This window comes from Mandrillus leucophaeus, unplaced genomic scaffold (genome assembly GCF_000951045.1).
Source record: "Mandrillus leucophaeus isolate KB7577 unplaced genomic scaffold, Mleu.le_1.0 Scaffold165, whole genome shotgun sequence".
Lineage (NCBI taxonomy): Eukaryota > Metazoa > Chordata > Mammalia > Primates > Cercopithecidae > Mandrillus > Mandrillus leucophaeus.
Genome location: NW_012101643.1, coordinates 2833263 through 2851129, shown reverse-complemented (window position 1 = coordinate 2851129; position 17867 = coordinate 2833263). Strand labels below are relative to the sequence as shown.

Below are 17867 nucleotides of genomic sequence, written 5' to 3'. Positions count from 1 at the left end.
GGCTGAGGCAGGAGAATGACTTGAACCTGGGAGGCAGAGATTGCAGTGAGCCGAGATTGCTCCAGTGCACTCCGGCCTGGTGACAGAGAGAGACTCCATCTCAAAAAAAAAAAAAAAAAAAAAATGCTTAAAACACATTGACACCACGGATTTAGCACATCTTGACAGGTGAAACTCTCAGACCCAAGAAAATAGAGGCACGTTAGAGCTGAGCTAATCCCACAGCTACCTCAGTACACAAACGGGGGATCTGAGACCCTCACTGGCACTGTGCCTGAGGTTCTAAAGCCCAGGGTTTCTGACTGGCCTCTTGTGCTTCTTCAGTACTGTGGATGGGGGTGGGGTGGGAGGTGGCATTAGCTGATAAGAAAGATTTGGTTGTAGAAAGATGGAGTTAACATAAACGAAGGTATACTGGGACCGGTCTCCTCTGCTGACTTCATGGGAAGCGCGCGCGCACACACACACACACACACACACACACACCCCTCCAAGATCATCCCTCACATCCCTGTAGCATGGTCCTGATTATAAAAATGGAACCCCAGTCAGAAGGGCAGAAACACGATTGTCTCTCAAGAGATTTGGACACCACTTTTTCATAGTTGGTTTTAGCTGCTTTGCGATATATACTGAAATAAATAGAAAAGGGAAAGAATTGTAACCTGGATCGACAGACAAGCCCTGACAGACAAAAAGCAGATAAGAAATAAAATAAGGAAGATAACCCATAATGTAAAATAAAAATAGCACATTGTTGCTTGCATTGATACCCTTTTTTTTTTCTTTCTTTGAGATCTTGCTGTCTTTCAGGCTGAAGTACAGTGGCTCAGTCATAGCTCACTGCAGCCTCCAACTCCTGGGCTCAAGTGATCTCAGCCACCCAAGTAGCTGGGGCTGCAGGCACAAACTATGGTGTCCAGCTGACAATTTTTAAAAATAGGGACACTAGGGCATTTAGCAAGTTTGAGTGTCTGCTGTGTATCAAGCACTGTTCTGGGCACTGGGACAGCACAGGGAGCAAATAAACAAAAGTCCCTGCACTCAAGGTGCTCATATTCTAGAGGCAGATGCTGGGTTCACCTCCCATTAAAATACCATTCTCAAGATCCAGTCCCTCCACCCACCCCAGCCCCCAGGGTTTTGGTGGAAATTTAAGTAAGTTGGAAGATGGATAATATCTCCATTCACATTTGGATATGATTTTAATGAAGGTTGCTTTTTGGTTTTTAGGGAGAAGAAAATGGCTTTCCAGATAGCACTGGAGATCCCCTTCCAGGTAAATGATTTATTCTAAAAAATATCTGGGCCAATAGCTAGTATGACTGAATTAAAGATAATTGGAGGCCGGGGTCGGTGACTCACGCCTGTAATTCCAGCACTTTGGGAGGCCGAGGTGGGTGGATCACCTGAGGTCATGAGTTCAAGACCAGCCTGGCCAACATGGTGAAATCCCGTCTCTACCAAAAATACAAAAATTAGCTGGGCGTGGTGGCGGGCGCCTGTAATCCCAGCTACTTGGGAGGCTGAGGCAGGAGAATCGCTTGAACTCAGGAGGCGGAGGTTGCAGTGAGCCGAGATCGCGCCATTGCACTCCAGCCTGGACAACAGAGTGAAACTCCATCTCAAAAAATTAAATTAAAATAAAATAAAAGTAATTTGAGACTATGTTTATCATTAACTTTAAAATCTGTACTGCAGAATAGAGCAACTTCCTACTCGTGGCAAACTGCAGGGAAAGCCCTATCTTACAAGACTTCACAAAAGCCTTCAAAGGGTATTTTCTCTGCACTACCCTTCCTTTGCATGTGAGGGGCATGGCAGGGTTCTGAATGGGGCAGGTTTAGGATCCAGCCAGTCGGGACTGAACGGATTCTCCTTCCCTGTGAGTTCTAAGAGCCATAGCATTGGTGGAGAACGTGCTGTTTGTTGCTTGGTGGAAGGGACCAGAAGCCAGCTGAGTCATCTCTCTCTGTGTGTCTTGGCTACTTGGGTAGCCAAAGGAGCCCTCCTGACGTTAGGCCAGATGTTAGTCCTGCTCCTTTTCTGCTTTCAGTGTGTTTAAGCAAAGAAACATTAAAGTTTATTTCTCCCCCCTCCCCTTTTTTAATCATAAGACAGACATTTTTGCAATGTTTAAATTTCTCATTAATTAATCAGAAGGGATAGGGAGTGAGGGAGTAAGCATTAAAATAAGCTAGCAAATGGCCAGGTGCGGTGGCTCACACCTGTAATCCCGGCACTTTGGGAGGCCAAAGTGGGCAGATCACTTGAGACCAGGAGTTCAAGACCAGCATGGCCAACATGGCGAAACTCCATCTCTACTAAAAATACAAAAATTAGCCAGGCATGGTGACAGGCACCTATAATCTGAGCTACTCAGGAGGCTGAGGCAGGAGACTTGCTTGAACCTGGGAGGGAAAGATTGCAGTGAGCTGAGATCACACCACTGCATTCCAGCCTGAGCGACAGAGCAAGACTCCGTCTCAAAATAAAATGCTAGTAAAATAATAATAATAAAAAGACCTCACCAACATTTTCTACATCTTGTAAAGCATACATTGACTGACTGGAGCCACCAGAGTTTTGTTTATTTCTTTCTTAAGCAGGGTAGGGGACCCACAGAGCCCTCAGGGCAGCTATCATCAGCCCAGGTAACCAAGCTGAGAAACCAGAACATGCAATGCATACTCAACTTTTTTTCCCCTTAGAAACATGATATTAGAAAATACACCAATACCAGCATGTGAGCAGCAGTTCTCTCTGGAAGGTGCAGTTCTAGGTGATTTCTTTTTCATTCCATAGATTTTTTTGTTTTGTTTTGTTTTGAGATGGAGTTTCACACTCTTGTCACCCAGGCTTGAGTGCAATGGTGAGCCACTGCGCCCGTCAAATTTTTGTAATTTTAGCAGAGATGGGGTTTCACCATGTTGGCCAGGCTGTTCTCAAACTCCTGACCTCAGGTGATCCAACCGCCTCAGCCTCCCAAAGTGCTGGGATTACAGGCATGAGCCACCATGCCTGGTGAGTTTTTATTTTCTTTCCACTATCCTATATTTCTGAAATTTCTAACATGAGCTGGTATCGGAAACGCCCCTCCGCATTTAATCTGTGTATACAAATGTATATATAACAAATGATCACATGTCGGTAAGTATACCTTGCTGCATGGTAAATAACCAAGGAAATTTCTAAAAGGTTAACTGTGGTTGGCCTGGGTAATGGGAGCATTAATTTTTTCCATATGCTCATCTGAATTTTCAGGTTTGCCATGACAAGCACATATTTATTTTCTAATTTTAAAAATCTATATTTAAACTCTTTAAAGACTAACACCCCACACACTAATGTGGCACGTTAGCTAAAATAAAAATGAGTACAGAAATTTGTTTAGAAATATTTATAAACCCTTCAAGGACTCTTCTGAATGATAGTCATTATTAATTAGTAGATTAATTTTAATCAGGCTTCTGGTCATCTTCAAACATTTTTTACTTGTGTCAGAATGAACCACCAGAGTGTTGTTTGTTTGTTTGTTTTTTGAGACGGAGTTTTACTCTTGTTGCCCAGGCTGGAGTGCAATGGCATGGCCTCCACATCCTGGGTTCAAGCAATTCTCCTGCCTCAGCCTCCCAAGTAGCTGGGATTACAGGTATGTGCCACCACGCCCGGATAATTTTCTATTTTTAATAGAGACGGAGTTTCACCACGGTTGGTCAAGCTGGACTCAAACTCCTGACCTCAGGTGATCCACCCGCCTCAGCCTCCCAAAGTGCTGGGATTACCGGCCTCAGTCACCACGCCCAGCCCAACCTGGGTCATTTTGTATGTGAGAGTTTGCTTCTTTTTCTCACGTGCTTTCTCTACTTCAGTTTTATTTGATGACACAATTGAGGCCCTGCATGATTTACTTGCCTGGATCCACCCAACCTGTCAGTTAGACTTCCCAGTGCTGCTGCCAACTTAATGTCTCCTTAAAAGGATGCTTTAGAGAAAACGAAATCACGTTGTTCTTCCCCTTTGGTTAAGAGATCAAACGCCCACCAAAAGCCCTTGGGTCAGTTTCTTAGTAGGTAAAAATAATTCTTCATCACTTTCCGAAAGCTGCTAATATATAACTCTTATGATGAATAATGTGGGGGTGTGTGTGTGTGCCCCAAGTTCCAATGATTTATCAAAGCCAGAAACTGGTAATTTAACTATGTTTATTTCCAACCACATTGGAAACCACACACAGAAAAAAAAAAAAAAAAGCATGATTATACCCCCTTAATAACCATTACTGCACAAGGATGTGACTCTACTTCAACACTTGTTGGTATTTTGCAGCCTCCAAATCTGATCATGTGTAACCACCTGGGATAGAGTTATTTATTTATTTATTTATTTGAGACAGAGTCTCGGTCTGTCACCCAGGCTGGAGTGCAGTGGCACGATCTCGGCTCACTGCAAGCTTCGTCTCCCGGTTCATGCCATTCTCCTGCCTCAGCCTCCGGAGTAGCTGGGACTACAGGCACCCACCACCATGCCCGGCTAATTTTTTGTATTTTTAGTAGAAATGGGGTTTCACCGTGTTAGCCAGGATGGTCTCGATCTCCTGACCTCGTGATCTGCCCGCCTGGGCCTGCCAAAGTGCTGGGACTACAGGCGTGAGCTGCCGCGCCCGGCCGGGATAGAGTTATTTTATTTCAGAACCACAGTACTTAGCTATCTCTGAAGTTGCCAATATAAAATGTTTACTCTCTAATGGTTTTGAACGAACTCAAGACCTGGTTATCCCGGGGAGCATCCTTACAAATGACCTGAGAGCTAACAGTCCTCTTGCAGCAGTGGAGGGAGACACTCCCGTGGCAGTCACTCTCCAAAAGCCAGAGGGTGCAAGATGAAAGGGCACCTTCCCTGCAGGGAGGCACATTAAGTCAGTCTGTGAACCGCTGCCAACATCCTGACTGGAGCCATTTCTACGCCTAACTAATCATGACATGTGTGCATTGTGAATCTTGTTCCAATTCACAATTAACTGTTAATTGACCCATATTTTATAACCCGCCAGCCACAAACTTATGAGTTAGATACAGACACTACCAGTCACTTATTTTTTTTAACAGTTGTTTTAAATGACATTAATGAGCATGCTTGATTCCTGAACTCTTCTTTACAGTATAATTTTAAAATATTTGAGTGAGAAACGATGGAGAGGCGGAGGGTGGGGGGAGAAATGTCCCATGGAAAACCACTTATCAGGTTGTGGGTGTGGAGAAGCACTGCGTATCCAAGAACTCTTAACCATCAACAGACATGGTGTCTCACAAAGAGAGGTGGGTGTAATTCCAAAACCTAATTTTGGCAGGCGCTCCTGACTAAATACTTAATCTGGAGATGTCTTCAAGGCCGGCGGAGGTTTTCAGTCCTGGCTGCACATTAGAAGTCCCAAGGGAGCTTTAAAAAATTCCCGTGTCCTCCCTGCATCCCAGACTAATTAATCAGGATCTCCGAGGGTGGGACCACACATCAGGGGTTTTGTAAATTTCCCTGGGGGATTGGTAGGGTGGGGGGTTGGGGGGGTCCATCCTATGACCAAGGTTGGGAACCACTGCTTTTTAAAAGACTGTTGGTTTGGTTTTTTGTTTTGTTTTGTTTTGTTTTGTTTTGTTTTGTTTGAGACGGGTTCTTGCTCTGTCGCCCAGGCTGGAGTGCAGTGGCGCGATCTCAGCTCACTGCAGCCTCCACCTCCTGGGCTCAAGCGATTCTCCTGAAAAAGGCTGTTGGTTATTAATGCTTCCCCACAGCTATGCTATTCATTGTTGCATGCTTCTTACCGTGTGCTAGGATGGGGGCTTTAAAGGATTACCTCATCTAATCCTCACAACCACCGTGTGAGAGAGGTGTCATTATCCCTGTTCAGAGAGTGAGACGGGGGCTTAGCAAGCTCAGTAACCTGTCCAAGTCGCACATCTGTGCGGGGTTAGCTGCCTCCAAAGCTCATGCCATTAATCTCCATGGTACACGGTGTCCTCTCCATAGCAGTCTTGCAGCTGCCTGGTTAACACCAAAAACACTTGCGTCAGCTGGTTTGAAAACTTCTAGATAGAGAACTCTTCTTGGGCTGCTAAGAAGCCTAATTTCTCATTTGATTTTTTTCTTGAACTGTCACACTCCTCATTCATTTGATGTATTCATCAGATATTTATTGGGCACCTGCTGTGTGCCTGGTGTGCAGCAGTGACACCAGACATCCAAAGACCTTTTCCTCTTAGAGCTTATATTCTAGTTGGGAGAGACAGACAATAAACACAGAATCAGTAAGTCATTTTATATGGTGGTAGGTGCCTTGAGGAAGATAAGCCAGGTTAATGGGATTAAGCCTGGTAGGGGGAGGGTGCCACTTTAGCTCGGAAGGGGCAGTGAGACCCGAACAATGCAAAGGACCCGGCCCGTGGAGATCTAAGACAGGAGGATGCCAGGGACAGGAACTCGCTGGGGCAAACGCCCTGAGGCTGGACTGAGCTCAGTGTTCTAGGATGGGTGTGGGCAGTGAGGAGCAGCAGAGGAGGTGCGCTGAGAGATGGCCTGGGGCCTCTTTCTTCCCCTGCCTCCTTCAAAAAATAAAACTAGCTGGATGTGGTGGCTCACACCTGTAATCCCAACAATTTGGGAAGCTGAGGTGGGTGGATTACTTGAGTCCAGGAGTTCAAGACCAGCCTGGGCAACATAGTGAGACCCCTGTTTCTACCAAAAATATAAGAAAATTAGCTGGGCCTGGTGGTGTGCACCTGTGGTCCCAGCTACTCAGGAGGCTGAACCCGGGAGGTAGAGGCTGCAGTGAGCCATGATTGTGCCACTGTACTCCAGCCTGGGTGACAGAGTGAGACTCTGTCTCTAAATAAATAAATAAATCTAAAACCTAATATCTTGGAGTGCAGTAGCACGATCATGGCTCACTGCAGCCTCAATCTCCTGGGCTAAGCAAGCTTCCCCTTCAGCCTCCTAAGTAGCTGGGAGTATAGGCGTGCACCACCACACCTGACTAATCAAAACCGAACATCTTTAAAGAACATTGGCATAAGACTTGGCAAAAATGGCATCTTGTCCCTCATCTCATTTAGTCCAAGAGATACAGGCAATACTGCCATCTCCATTTTATAGATGAGGAGATGAGGAGTCTGACATTCCTAGAGGTTCAATGCCCTGAGACCTCAAGCCCTGAGGAAGTTGGAGCATTGGGATTTGAAGAGCACCATCCAAAAAGACCCAGAATCAGGATGATTTGGGATTATGCTTGTCAAGGACTCAGGGCAGGGCTACCATACGTTAGGCACAAGAATTTTGATAGTGATAATTACTGTGTTAATTGTCACTTCATCATGACAGTTACTCTGATGACAAGGAACCTGGCCCTTCTTCACCTGACAAATGTTTTCTTCGTTTGAGCCACTGCTCAAACTAGACTGCCCAAGAGTAGACCTTCGGGGCTTTGGCCTTTAAAACAGGAAGTCAACATAAATGACTTGTCGTGGCTTCATTCTTGCTTTGCACCAGTGGAAAATATACAGGTCAAGAGTCAAAACATGGCAAATGGGGATCCCAATTATTAGCGAATCTAAGTGAATTTTTATGTATAATTAATTTTTCAACAACCCTCTCTTCTCCTCAAACCTAGAATTAATCCATCTTTTGTATTTTAAGGCCAATTCTGCAGTATTTTCCATCAGTATCTATTTACTGCTAGCAGATATCAGCTACATTCTTTCTCCTTTAGTAGAAGTTCCCTCTTTAGGTATTAAGATTCATTAAGCGACAATAACAAATCTACTTTGTCCCCCAGGGACAATACACAGTTCTCATTCATTTGTTCATTTAGCAGATAATTTTTGAATTTCCACTGTATAGCAACCCTGGGCTTGTTATTTGAGAAGCATCAAATAATAATCTCATTTTTTGACTGGGTGCGATGGCTCACACCTGTAATCCCAGCACTTCGGGAGGCCAAGGCAGGTGGATCACTTGAGGTTGGGCATTTGAGACCAGCCTGGCCAACATGGTGAAACCCTGTCTCTATTAAAAATACAAAAATTAGACGGGCGTGGTAGCAGGCGCCTGTCATCCCAGCTACTTGGGAGGGTGAGGCAGGAGAATCGCTTGAACCTGGGAGGCAGAGCTTGTAGTGAGCCAAGATCGCCCCATTGCACTCCAGCCTGGGCGATAAGAGCGAGACTCCGTCTCAAAAATAAAATAAAATAAAATAAAATAAATAATCTCGTTTTTCTCCATTTCTGATAAGGACTTATTTGGTCCGAAGTCTTTCTCTCCCCTCTCTAAGGCATTACCCAGTTTAACCTTTCATGTATAATATATATGATAGTAATTTAAAGTATAGCAGGACAAAATGTATTTGATAGGAAAAAACCTTGTTTGCTCTGTGTTAAGTCCTCCAGAGAGCTAATTAGAGTTTGTAATTCTAAAAGGCAGCTATAGATTCATTTATATTAGCAGTCCATGTAGATTCCAATTAAGGAAATGGTTTGTCACTTGTGTTATTGAAAACACACACAGGGCGAGCGCGGTGGCTCATGCTGGTAATCCCAGCGCTTTGGGAGGCTGAGGCAGGCAGATCATGAGGTCAGGAGTTTGAGATCAGCCTGGCCAACATGGTGAAACCCCGTCTCTACTACAAATACAAAAAAAATTAGCTGGGAGTAGTGGCAGGCGCCTGTAATTTCAGCTAGGTCAGAATGCTGAGGTGGGAGAATCGCTTGAACCCAGGAGGTGGAGGTTGCAGTGAGCCGAGATGGCACCATTGCACTCCAGCTTGGGCAACAAGGGCAAGACTCCATCTCAAAAAAAAGAAAGAAAACACACACAAACAAAAACTTTAGTAGATCTTTTGGCATATCATTTTTTAAAATAAACTGATAATGGTCGATATGATTGTTCAAAGAAATAAGAGCTTTTCATACACTCAGTTTAAAGGAACTTTCTAGGCCAGGCGTGGTGGCCCATGCCTGTAATCCCAGCACTTTGGGAGGCCGAGGCGGGTAGATCACCTGAGGTAAAGAGTTCAAGATCAGCCTGGCCAACGTGGTGAAACCCTGTCTCTACTAAAAAACTACAAAAATTAGCCGGGCATGGTGGCTGGTGCCTGTAATCTCAGCAACTGGGGAGGCTGAGGCAGGAGAATGGTTGGAACCTGGGAGGCAGAAGTTGCAGTGAGCTGAGATCGTGCCATTGCACTCCAGCCCGAGCTGACAACAGCGACACTGTCTCAAAAATAAATAAATAAATAAATAAATAAATAAATAAATAAATAAATAAAGAAGCCTGACAGAAACTTTCTGATGTTTTTTCCTTCTTGATGGTAACATTGCCAACACTAACTCTTACAAAGACAAGACAAGAAAGGGAACTTGAGACACCATTACATATAATTCTGGACTTAGCAGTTTAAATCCTTATTTTTTTATGACATTAAAAAATGTCTATTTTAGGCCAGGCACAGTGGCTCACACCTGTAATCCCAGCACTTTGGGAGGCTGAGGGAGGCGGATTGCTTCAGCCCAGGAGTTCAAGACCAGCCTGGGGAGCATTGTGAGACCCCTGTCCCTACAACAACTTTTTTTTTTTTGAGATGGAGTTTCGCTCATGTTGCCCAGGCTGGAGTGCAGTGGCATGGTCTCAACTGACCGCAACCTCTGCCTCCCAGGTTTAAGCAATTCTCCTGCCTCAGCCTCCCAAGTAGTTGGGATGACAGGCATGTGCCACCATGCCCAGTTAATTTTTGTATTTTTAGTAGAGATGGGGTTTCTCCATGTTGGTCAGACTGGTCTCGAACTCCCAACCTCAGGTGATCTTCTCCCCTCAGCCTCCTAAAGTACTGGGATTACAAGCATGAGCCATATCGCCCAGCCTACAGAAAGTTTTAAAAAATCAAAAAACTAGTTGGGTGTGGTGATGCATGCCAACTACTTGGGAGGCTGAGGCAGGAGGATTGCTTGAGCCCATGAGGTGGAGGCTACAGTAAGCCATGATTGCAGCACTGCACTCCAGCCTGGGCCACAGAACAAGACCCTGTCTCAAAAATACATATAGTATTCAAATAAACACAATAATTATAGAAAATTGGAAAATATCCATAAGCAAAAAAAAAAAAAAAAAAATTAGTCACCTGTGTTCTCATCACCCAAAATTAACCATTGTTAACATTTTTGTTATAGATCCTTCCAAACTTTTCTCCATGCTTGTGATTGTATTTATAATACATGATTTACAGGGATATAAATGAATTATTTGTCATTATAAGAACTGCATTATAGCCAGGCACAGTGGCTCACGCCTGTAATCCCAGTACTTTGGGAGGCCACAGTGAGCGGATAATGAGGTCAGGAGATCGAGACCATCCTGGCTAACACAGTGAAACTCCGTCTCTACTAAAAATATAAAAAATTACCTGGGCGTGGTGGCGGGCGCCTGTAGTCCCAGCTACTCGGGAGGCTGAGGCAGGAGCAGAGATGCCTATCTGTTCTCAGGATTTTAAGGTGTTGCATGGAAATAAGAAAACCGTACAGTGTTTCTCACTACAAGACGGGGTCAGGAGATACAAACAAAATGATGTGGGGGTTCCAAGTGAGGTGGAATTCCAGACAGCGGCCGGGAAGACTTCATGGAAAGGGGGAATCCGAGTGGGTTTTCTAGGATGGGTAAAGTTCATTAGAGGAAGAGAAGTGCCATAGAGGAAGTTCGGTGAGAAGGAGAAGGAAGACATTCAGATCATGAAGGAAACACTGATAAGGCATGGAGATAGAAAAAAATAAGGCCTGATTTTTTAACCTACCACTTTTTAAGAACCTTTAAAAAGAGATTTTTAAAACGAATACTTGGCGCTGACAAAGGGGAAATGACTGGGCGTGGTGGCTCACACCTGTAATCTTGGCACCTTGGGAGGCCAAGAGGGGAGATCACCTGAGGTCAGGAGTTTGAGACCAGCCTGGCCAACATGGTGAAACTCCATCTCTACTAAAAATACAAAAATCAGACGAGTGTGATGGCGGGTGCCTGAAATCCCAACTACTCAGGAGGCTGAGGCAGGAGAATTGCTTGAACTCAAGAGGCAGAGGTTGCTGTGAGCTGAGATTGTGCCACTGCACTCCAGCCTGGATGACAGGACGAGACTGTCTCAAAAAAAGAAAAAAAAGAAAGAAAGAAAAGAAAAAAATTCATACTGTAAACTGGTACAGCCTTTCTTTCTGGAGAGCAATTTGGGGCATATGCACCAGTAGCCTTAGAAGGCTCATTCTTTTGACTTAATTATCCTGTTAGTGGTGAGATGATTAAAGATGCGGCCAAAATTTATGTGAAAGGTATGCATCACATCTTCACTCAGTCAGGAGAATTGGGGAAAACCTAACCGTTAATAGTTTATCCAAAATTCATATATATATAATATATATGTGTATATATGTGTATATATATGTATTATATATGTGTGTACATATACGTATTCTACATGTGTATATATGTATTATATGTGTGTATTATATATTATATGTATATATACATATTATATGTGTATATATGTATATTATATGTGTGTGTGTATATATATACACACGTGTGTGTGTGTGTGTGTGTGTGTATATATTCCAAATTTTCTACACTGAGATTAGATTAGGGATTTTGACAGTCCCACTCTGTTACCCAGGCTGGAGTGCAATGGCACAGTCATAGTTCATTATAACCTAGAACTCCTCGGTTCAAGCAATCCTCCTGCCTCAGCCTCCCAAGCAGCTGGGACTGCAGGTGCACACCATCACACTCAGCCAATTTTTAAAATTTTTTTGTGGAGATGGAGGTCTTGCTGTGTTTCCCAAGCTCATCTTGAACTCCTGGCCTTAAGCAATCTTCCTGCCTCAGTTTCCCAAAGCACCGGAACTGTGGGCAGAAGCCACTGTACCCAGCCAGTGTTTTTTTTTTTTTAATTTAATTAAACTTTAAAAAAGAAAATGCAGGGAATTGAGTAGTCCAGTTTGGTTGAGCACAAGTTATATTGAGGCAGTCATGGAAAATAAAACAGGAAGAGAGCATGGGGAGCATGGAGTGGAAGGCTGGGACTTGGTAACTGGACAGATACAGAAAAGAAAGTCTAAGCACCCCAGCGAAGCTTAAGTGTACATAGGGAAGTTCAGGTATTCTTAAAAGGTGCACAGAGAGAATTTTTGTTTTTTTTGAGACAGGGTCTCACTTTGTTGCCCAGGTTGGATGGCAGCGGTGCAGTCACGGCTCACTGCCGCCTCAACCTCCTAAGCTCAAGCAATCCACTCACCTCAGCCTCCCATGAAGCTGAGACCACAGGCATGCGCCAGCACACCCGGCTAATTTTTAGTGTTTTTTTTTGAGACAGGGTTCCACTATGTTGCACTGGCTGATTTCGAACTATTGGGCTCAAGTGATCCTCCTGCCTCAGCCTTCCAAATTGCTGGGATTACAGGTGTGAGCCACTGTGACTGGCCAGGGAGAAATTTTTTTTTCCCAGGGTGCTTTTTACTTTTTCTTTTTTAATTTCCATAGTTTATTGAGGAATAGGTGGTATTTGGTTACATGAGTAAGTTCTTTAGTGGTGATTTATGAGATTTTGGTGCACCCATAACCCGAGCAGTATAGGCTGCACCCGATTTGTATATTTTATCCTTCACCCCCTTCCTACCTTTTCCCCCTGAGTCCCCAAAGTCCATTGTATCATTCTTATGCCTTTGCGTCCTCATAGCTTCACTTCCACTTATGAGTGAGAACATACGATGTTTGGTTTTCCATTCCTGAGTTACTTCACTTAAAACAATAGTCTTACCGGGCACGGTGGCTCACGCCTGTAATCCCAGCACTTTGGGAGTCTGAGGCGGGCAGATCACAAGGTTGGGAGATCAAGACCGTCCTGGCTAACACGGTGAAACCCTGTCTCTACTAAAAATACAAAAAATTAGCCAGGCATGATGGCGGGTGCCTGTAGTCCCAGCTACTCGGGAGGCTGAGGTAGGAGAATGGCGTGAACCCGGGAGGCAGAGCTTGCAGTGAGCCGAGTTCGCGCCACTGCACTCCAGCCTGGGTGACAGAAGGAGACTCCATCTCAAAAAAAAAGAATAATAGTCTCGAATTCCATCCAGGTTACTGCAAATGCCATTAATTAATTCCTTTTTATGGATAAATAGTATTTCATCATATATATATAAAATCAATGAGTGGATAAAGAAAATGTGATATATATATCACATTTATCACATATATCATATATATATATCACATTTTCTTTATCCACTCATTGATTTTCATGTAGTTCTAATCGTAGAATTCATACATTTTTTTCTATCTTGCATTTTTCCCATAACATCACAAACATTTTCTAGGTTGCCATATTGTCTTCATAGTTACTTAAATAATATTCCATCAAGTAGTACAATCATTTATTTCACGAGTCCCCTAACTTTAGACATTTTGGTTGTTTTTGAAACTCAATAATGTAAATAACACGGTGATAACAATGTTTCTGTAAATGCGTATTTTGGATTATCTCCTTAGGATGGATTCCCAGGAGTTACATTAATAGGTCAAAGAGTATGAGCATATTTTCATGGCTCTTGTTTTATTGCCTTTGAATTTCCACTGGCCTCAAGATTGCTGGTTTGCTCCCTTATGATCACCAGAGTTACTCCCTCTGTCCAAATTCTTTACCTTCCCAAACTGGGAAGGCCATGACTCAACGTCATATATATAGTAAAGGCTATTATAACCTTCCCCAGAATTTTCCAAGCCAGTGGCCTTTCCAAGCAAAGGCCATTTTCCAAGCAAAGTGGCCTTTGGCTATTAAAATCTGAATTCAGAGGGCTCGTGAGACTCCGTGTTGTTGTAGAATTTAAGCTGCTTAATTTGCCATGTTGTTTAGACACCACTTAATACTTTATTACAAATGACTTGTCCACATCTCTCACCTACAAACTTTGTCCTCCTACTAACATGCCTCCTGCTCGTCAAATGAGGCTGCAGTTGAGTCTTCAAGATTCAGTGGGAAGGCGGCTCTTCCTCTGGTGTGGGCGCATGCTCTTCATGCTGAAGCTCAGCTGAAAAGCCTCCTGCTGGGTTTTCGCCTCTTTCCCTCCCACCGCACACACCCCAGGGTGTTGGCGCCACTTCAGAGGGAGCCTATGGGTGAAGAAAGCACAGGTAAAGGCAGAGGGCTGATAAGGGGGCCGTAAATTTAAAAAGTAAGATTTCTGGCACTATCAACTATCGCTTGTTTTCAAATATGCATATGGAGTGGATATTCCAGTTTTCATGTCTGCGTTGTTTTTGTTTTTTTTTTTTTAAAAGATCTTTCAAAGAAGTGTGCAGTTTTGTACACGCCGACATGGTGTGTTTGGTGTTAAACTGTCAGGGCTGACTGGTCACTTGGAAGGGGCAAGGGCTGAGGTGCATGCAGGTGTGGGCTGGTTACTCACGGGCACTGCAGACCTTTGTGCCTCGGGAGAGTTCTGTTTGCTGGAGCCCTTATTCTGGCCAGCAGTGTCACAGATGCACACTGTAAGACATAGACAGTCTTGGAAAGAAAGGCTTTAAAAATTCCTACTCCTTCCAGCAAAGCAACCCATCTTTGGCTATGAAGAATAACACAGCCAAGTGCAGTGGCTCATACCTGTAATCCCAGCACTTTGGGAGGTCAAGCTGGGCAGATCACTTGAGCCTAGGAGTTCAAGATCAGCCTGGGAAACATGGTGAAACCCCATCTCTACCAAAAAAATAGCCAGGTTTGGTGGTACGTGCCTATAGTCCCAGGTACTCGGGAGGCTGAGGTGGGAGGATCACCTGAGCCTGGAAGGTGGAGGTTGCAGTGAGCCAAGATCATGCCACTGCACTGCAGCCTGAGCAACAGGGTGACACCCTGTATCAAAAAAAAAAAAGAAAAGAAAAGAAAAAAAGAGTAACACATTATTAGAAATGAGCATTCTTAGGCCAGGCACAGCGGCTCACACCTGTAATCCCAGCACTTTGGGAGGCCGAGGCGGGTAGATCACGAAGTCAGGAGATCGAGACCATCCTGGCTAACATGGTGAAACCCCATCTTTACTAAAAATACAAAAAATTAGCCGAGCGCTGTGGCAGCGCCTGTAGTCCCAGCTACTCAGGAAGCTGAGGCAGGAGAATGGCATGAACCCGGGAGGCGGAGCTTGCAGTGAGCTGAGATCACGCCACTGCACTCCAGCCTGGGCAACAGAGCGAGACTCCATCTCAAAAAAAAAAAGAAATGAGAATTCTGAAATAGTCTTCCATATGATGCTTTTGACAATTCAGCAGGAACATAAAGGATGTAAGAAATGAATGCATATGTTAGGCCTCTTGTTGACCTGTGGACTAAATTGTTTCTCCCTGCAGAGATCAGCAAGGACAACTCCTGCAAAGAAAACTGTACTTGTTCCTCCTGCTTGCTCCGGGCCCCCACCATCAGTGACTTGCTCAATGATCAGGACTTACTAGATGTGATCAGGATAAAGCTGGATCCGTGTCACCCAACGGTGAAAAACTGGAGGAATTTTGCAAGCAAATGGGGGATGTCCTATGATGAATTGTGCTTCCTGGAGCAGAGGCCACAGAGCCCCACCTTGGAGTTCCTGCTGCGGAACAGTCAGAGGACGGTGGGCCAGCTGATGGAGCTCTGCAGGCTCTACCACAGGGCCGACGTGGAGAAGGTTCTGCGCAGGTGGGTGGACGAGGAGTGGCCCAAGCGGGAGCGTGGAGACCCCTCCAGGCACTTCTAGAGCTCTTCTTCTTCCTTCATTGGCCTCTCCGGACGTTGAAACAACCACAGGTGAAGAAGGAATGTGAATCTGTTCTTTTGTAGGAATTTAGTATGAGGACGTGGAACGGTGGACACTGGTTTTCCCCAAAGCTGGTAGTTTTGTGGAGGGGTAGCTTGTTTCGGTGGTGGATCTCTGTCTGTTTAGTTTTGCACATCTGTTTTAATTTAATATTCAAATCTGGAATTAGGAAAGCATATTTTCTAGTATCCGCTAAGGGCCAAAGTCCTGCAGTCGGAATGGATTCATGCCATGATGAAAATAAAATTATCCTCTCCCTGAAATACGGCTAAAGATTTAAATAGGTCCTGAGACTGCTGATAGGCCCAGACATACCCACAGCACTATATGTAACATCTCTTCCTGATCAGTGCCATTCCCACGGTTTCAAAGAAAACAGCAATGAGGAACGCTCACCTCAGTGTCTGCAGCACCCTCCACGTCTCTCCTAGGCGATGAGACCCAGTGGCTAGAAATTCACCACGTCTATTCTCAAGATCCATGCCAGGGAGATCTTTGACTCTTGTGGGAATCCCACTATTGAGGTCGATCTCTTGACCTCAAAAAGTCTCTTCAGAGCTGCTGTGCCCAGTGGTGCTTCAACTGGTATCTGTGCGGTCCTAGAACTCCAGGACAATAATAAGACTCACCATATGGGGAAGGGTGTCTCAAAGGCTGTTGAGTACATCAATAAAACTATTGCACCTGCCCTGGTTAGAAAAAAACTGAACGTCACAGAACAAGAGAAGATTGACCAACTGATGATCGAGATGGATGGAACAGAAAATAAATCTCAATTTGTGGGAACGCTATTCTGGGGTTTCCCTCGCCGCCTGCAAAGCTGGCGCTGTTGTGAAGGGGGTTCCCCTGTACCACCGCATTGCCGACTTGCCTGGCAACCCCAAAGTCGTCTTGCCAGTCCTGGTGTTCAATGTCATCAATGGCAGTTCTCATGCTGGCAACAAGCTGGCCAACAAGCTGGCCACCAGTCGGTGTGGCAAACTTCAGGAAGCCATGCCCAGTGGAGCAGAGGTTTACCACAACCTGAAGAATGTCATCAAGGAGAAATAAGGGAAAGATGCCACCAGCGTGGGGGATGGAGGCGCATTTGCTGCCAACATCCTGGAGAATAAAGAAGGCCTGGAGCTGCTGAAGACTGCGATTGGGAAAGCTGGCTACACTGATGAGGTGATCATCGGCATGGACGCAGCGGCCTCCGAGTTCTTCAGGTCTGGGAAGTATGACCTGGAATTCAGGTCTCCCGATGACCCCATAAGGTACATCTCACCTGACCATCTGGCTGATCTGTCCAAGTCCTGCATCAAAAACTACCCAGTGGTGTCTGTCAAAGGTCCCTTTGACCAGGATGACTGGGGAGCTTGGCAGAAGTTCACGGCCAGTGCAGGAATCCAGGTAGTGAGGGATGGTCTCACAGTGACCAGCCCAAAGAGGACGGCCGAGGCGGTGAATGAGAAGGCGTGCAGCTGCCTCCTGCTCAAAGTGAACCAGATTTGCTCCATGACTGAGTCCCTCCGGGCGTGCAAGCTGGCCCAGGCCAGTGGTTGGGGTGTCATGGTGTCTCATCCTTCTGGGGAGACTGAAAATACCTTCATTGCTGACGTGGTGGTGGGGCTGTGCCCTGGCAGCTCAAGACTGGTGCCCCTTGCTGATCTGAGCGCTTGGCCAAGTACAACCAGCTCCTCAGAACTGAAGAGGAGCTTGGCAGCAAGGCTAAGTTTGCTGGCAGGAACTTCAGAAACCCCCCGGCCAACTAAGCTGTGGGCAGGCAAGCCCTTCAGCCACCTGGTGGCTAATTAGACCCCTCCCCTCGTGTCAGCTCGGGCAGCCGAAGGCCCCTGACCAACGTTTGTAGGGGCCGCTGCTAGTGAGCTCCCCTCGCCCACCGCCGTGGAGTTTGCACCGCTTCTTTAGAACTTCTACAGAAGCAGGTTGCAGTGAGCCGAGATCATGCCACTGCACTCCAGTCTGGTGACAGAGCGAGACTCCATCTCAAAAAAAAAAAAAAAAAAAAAA

The 17867-nt window shown here is 45.2% G+C and overlaps 1 protein-coding gene and 1 pseudogene across 2 annotated transcripts in view; both read left to right on the top strand.

Moving 5' to 3' along the window:
* The window catches only part of EDARADD (EDAR-associated death domain), a 115616-nt gene extending 99367 nt beyond the window's left edge, over positions 1–16249 (top strand). Inside the window, exons 4-5 of the mRNA XM_011976385.1 lie at positions 1234–1279; positions 15412–16249. Coding sequence (XP_011831775.1) covers positions 1234–1279; positions 15412–15794 — 429 coding nt within the window. The 3' untranslated portion in view covers positions 15795–16249. The remainder of the gene's footprint in view (positions 1–1233; positions 1280–15411) is intronic.
* Positions 16250–16386: 137 nt separating this feature from the next.
* On the top strand, positions 16387–17845 carry LOC105536897 (annotated as a pseudogene). The gene has a single exon (XR_001005639.1). The product of XR_001005639.1 is annotated as an alpha-enolase pseudogene (transcript).
* Positions 17846–17867: the final 22 nt, after the last annotated feature.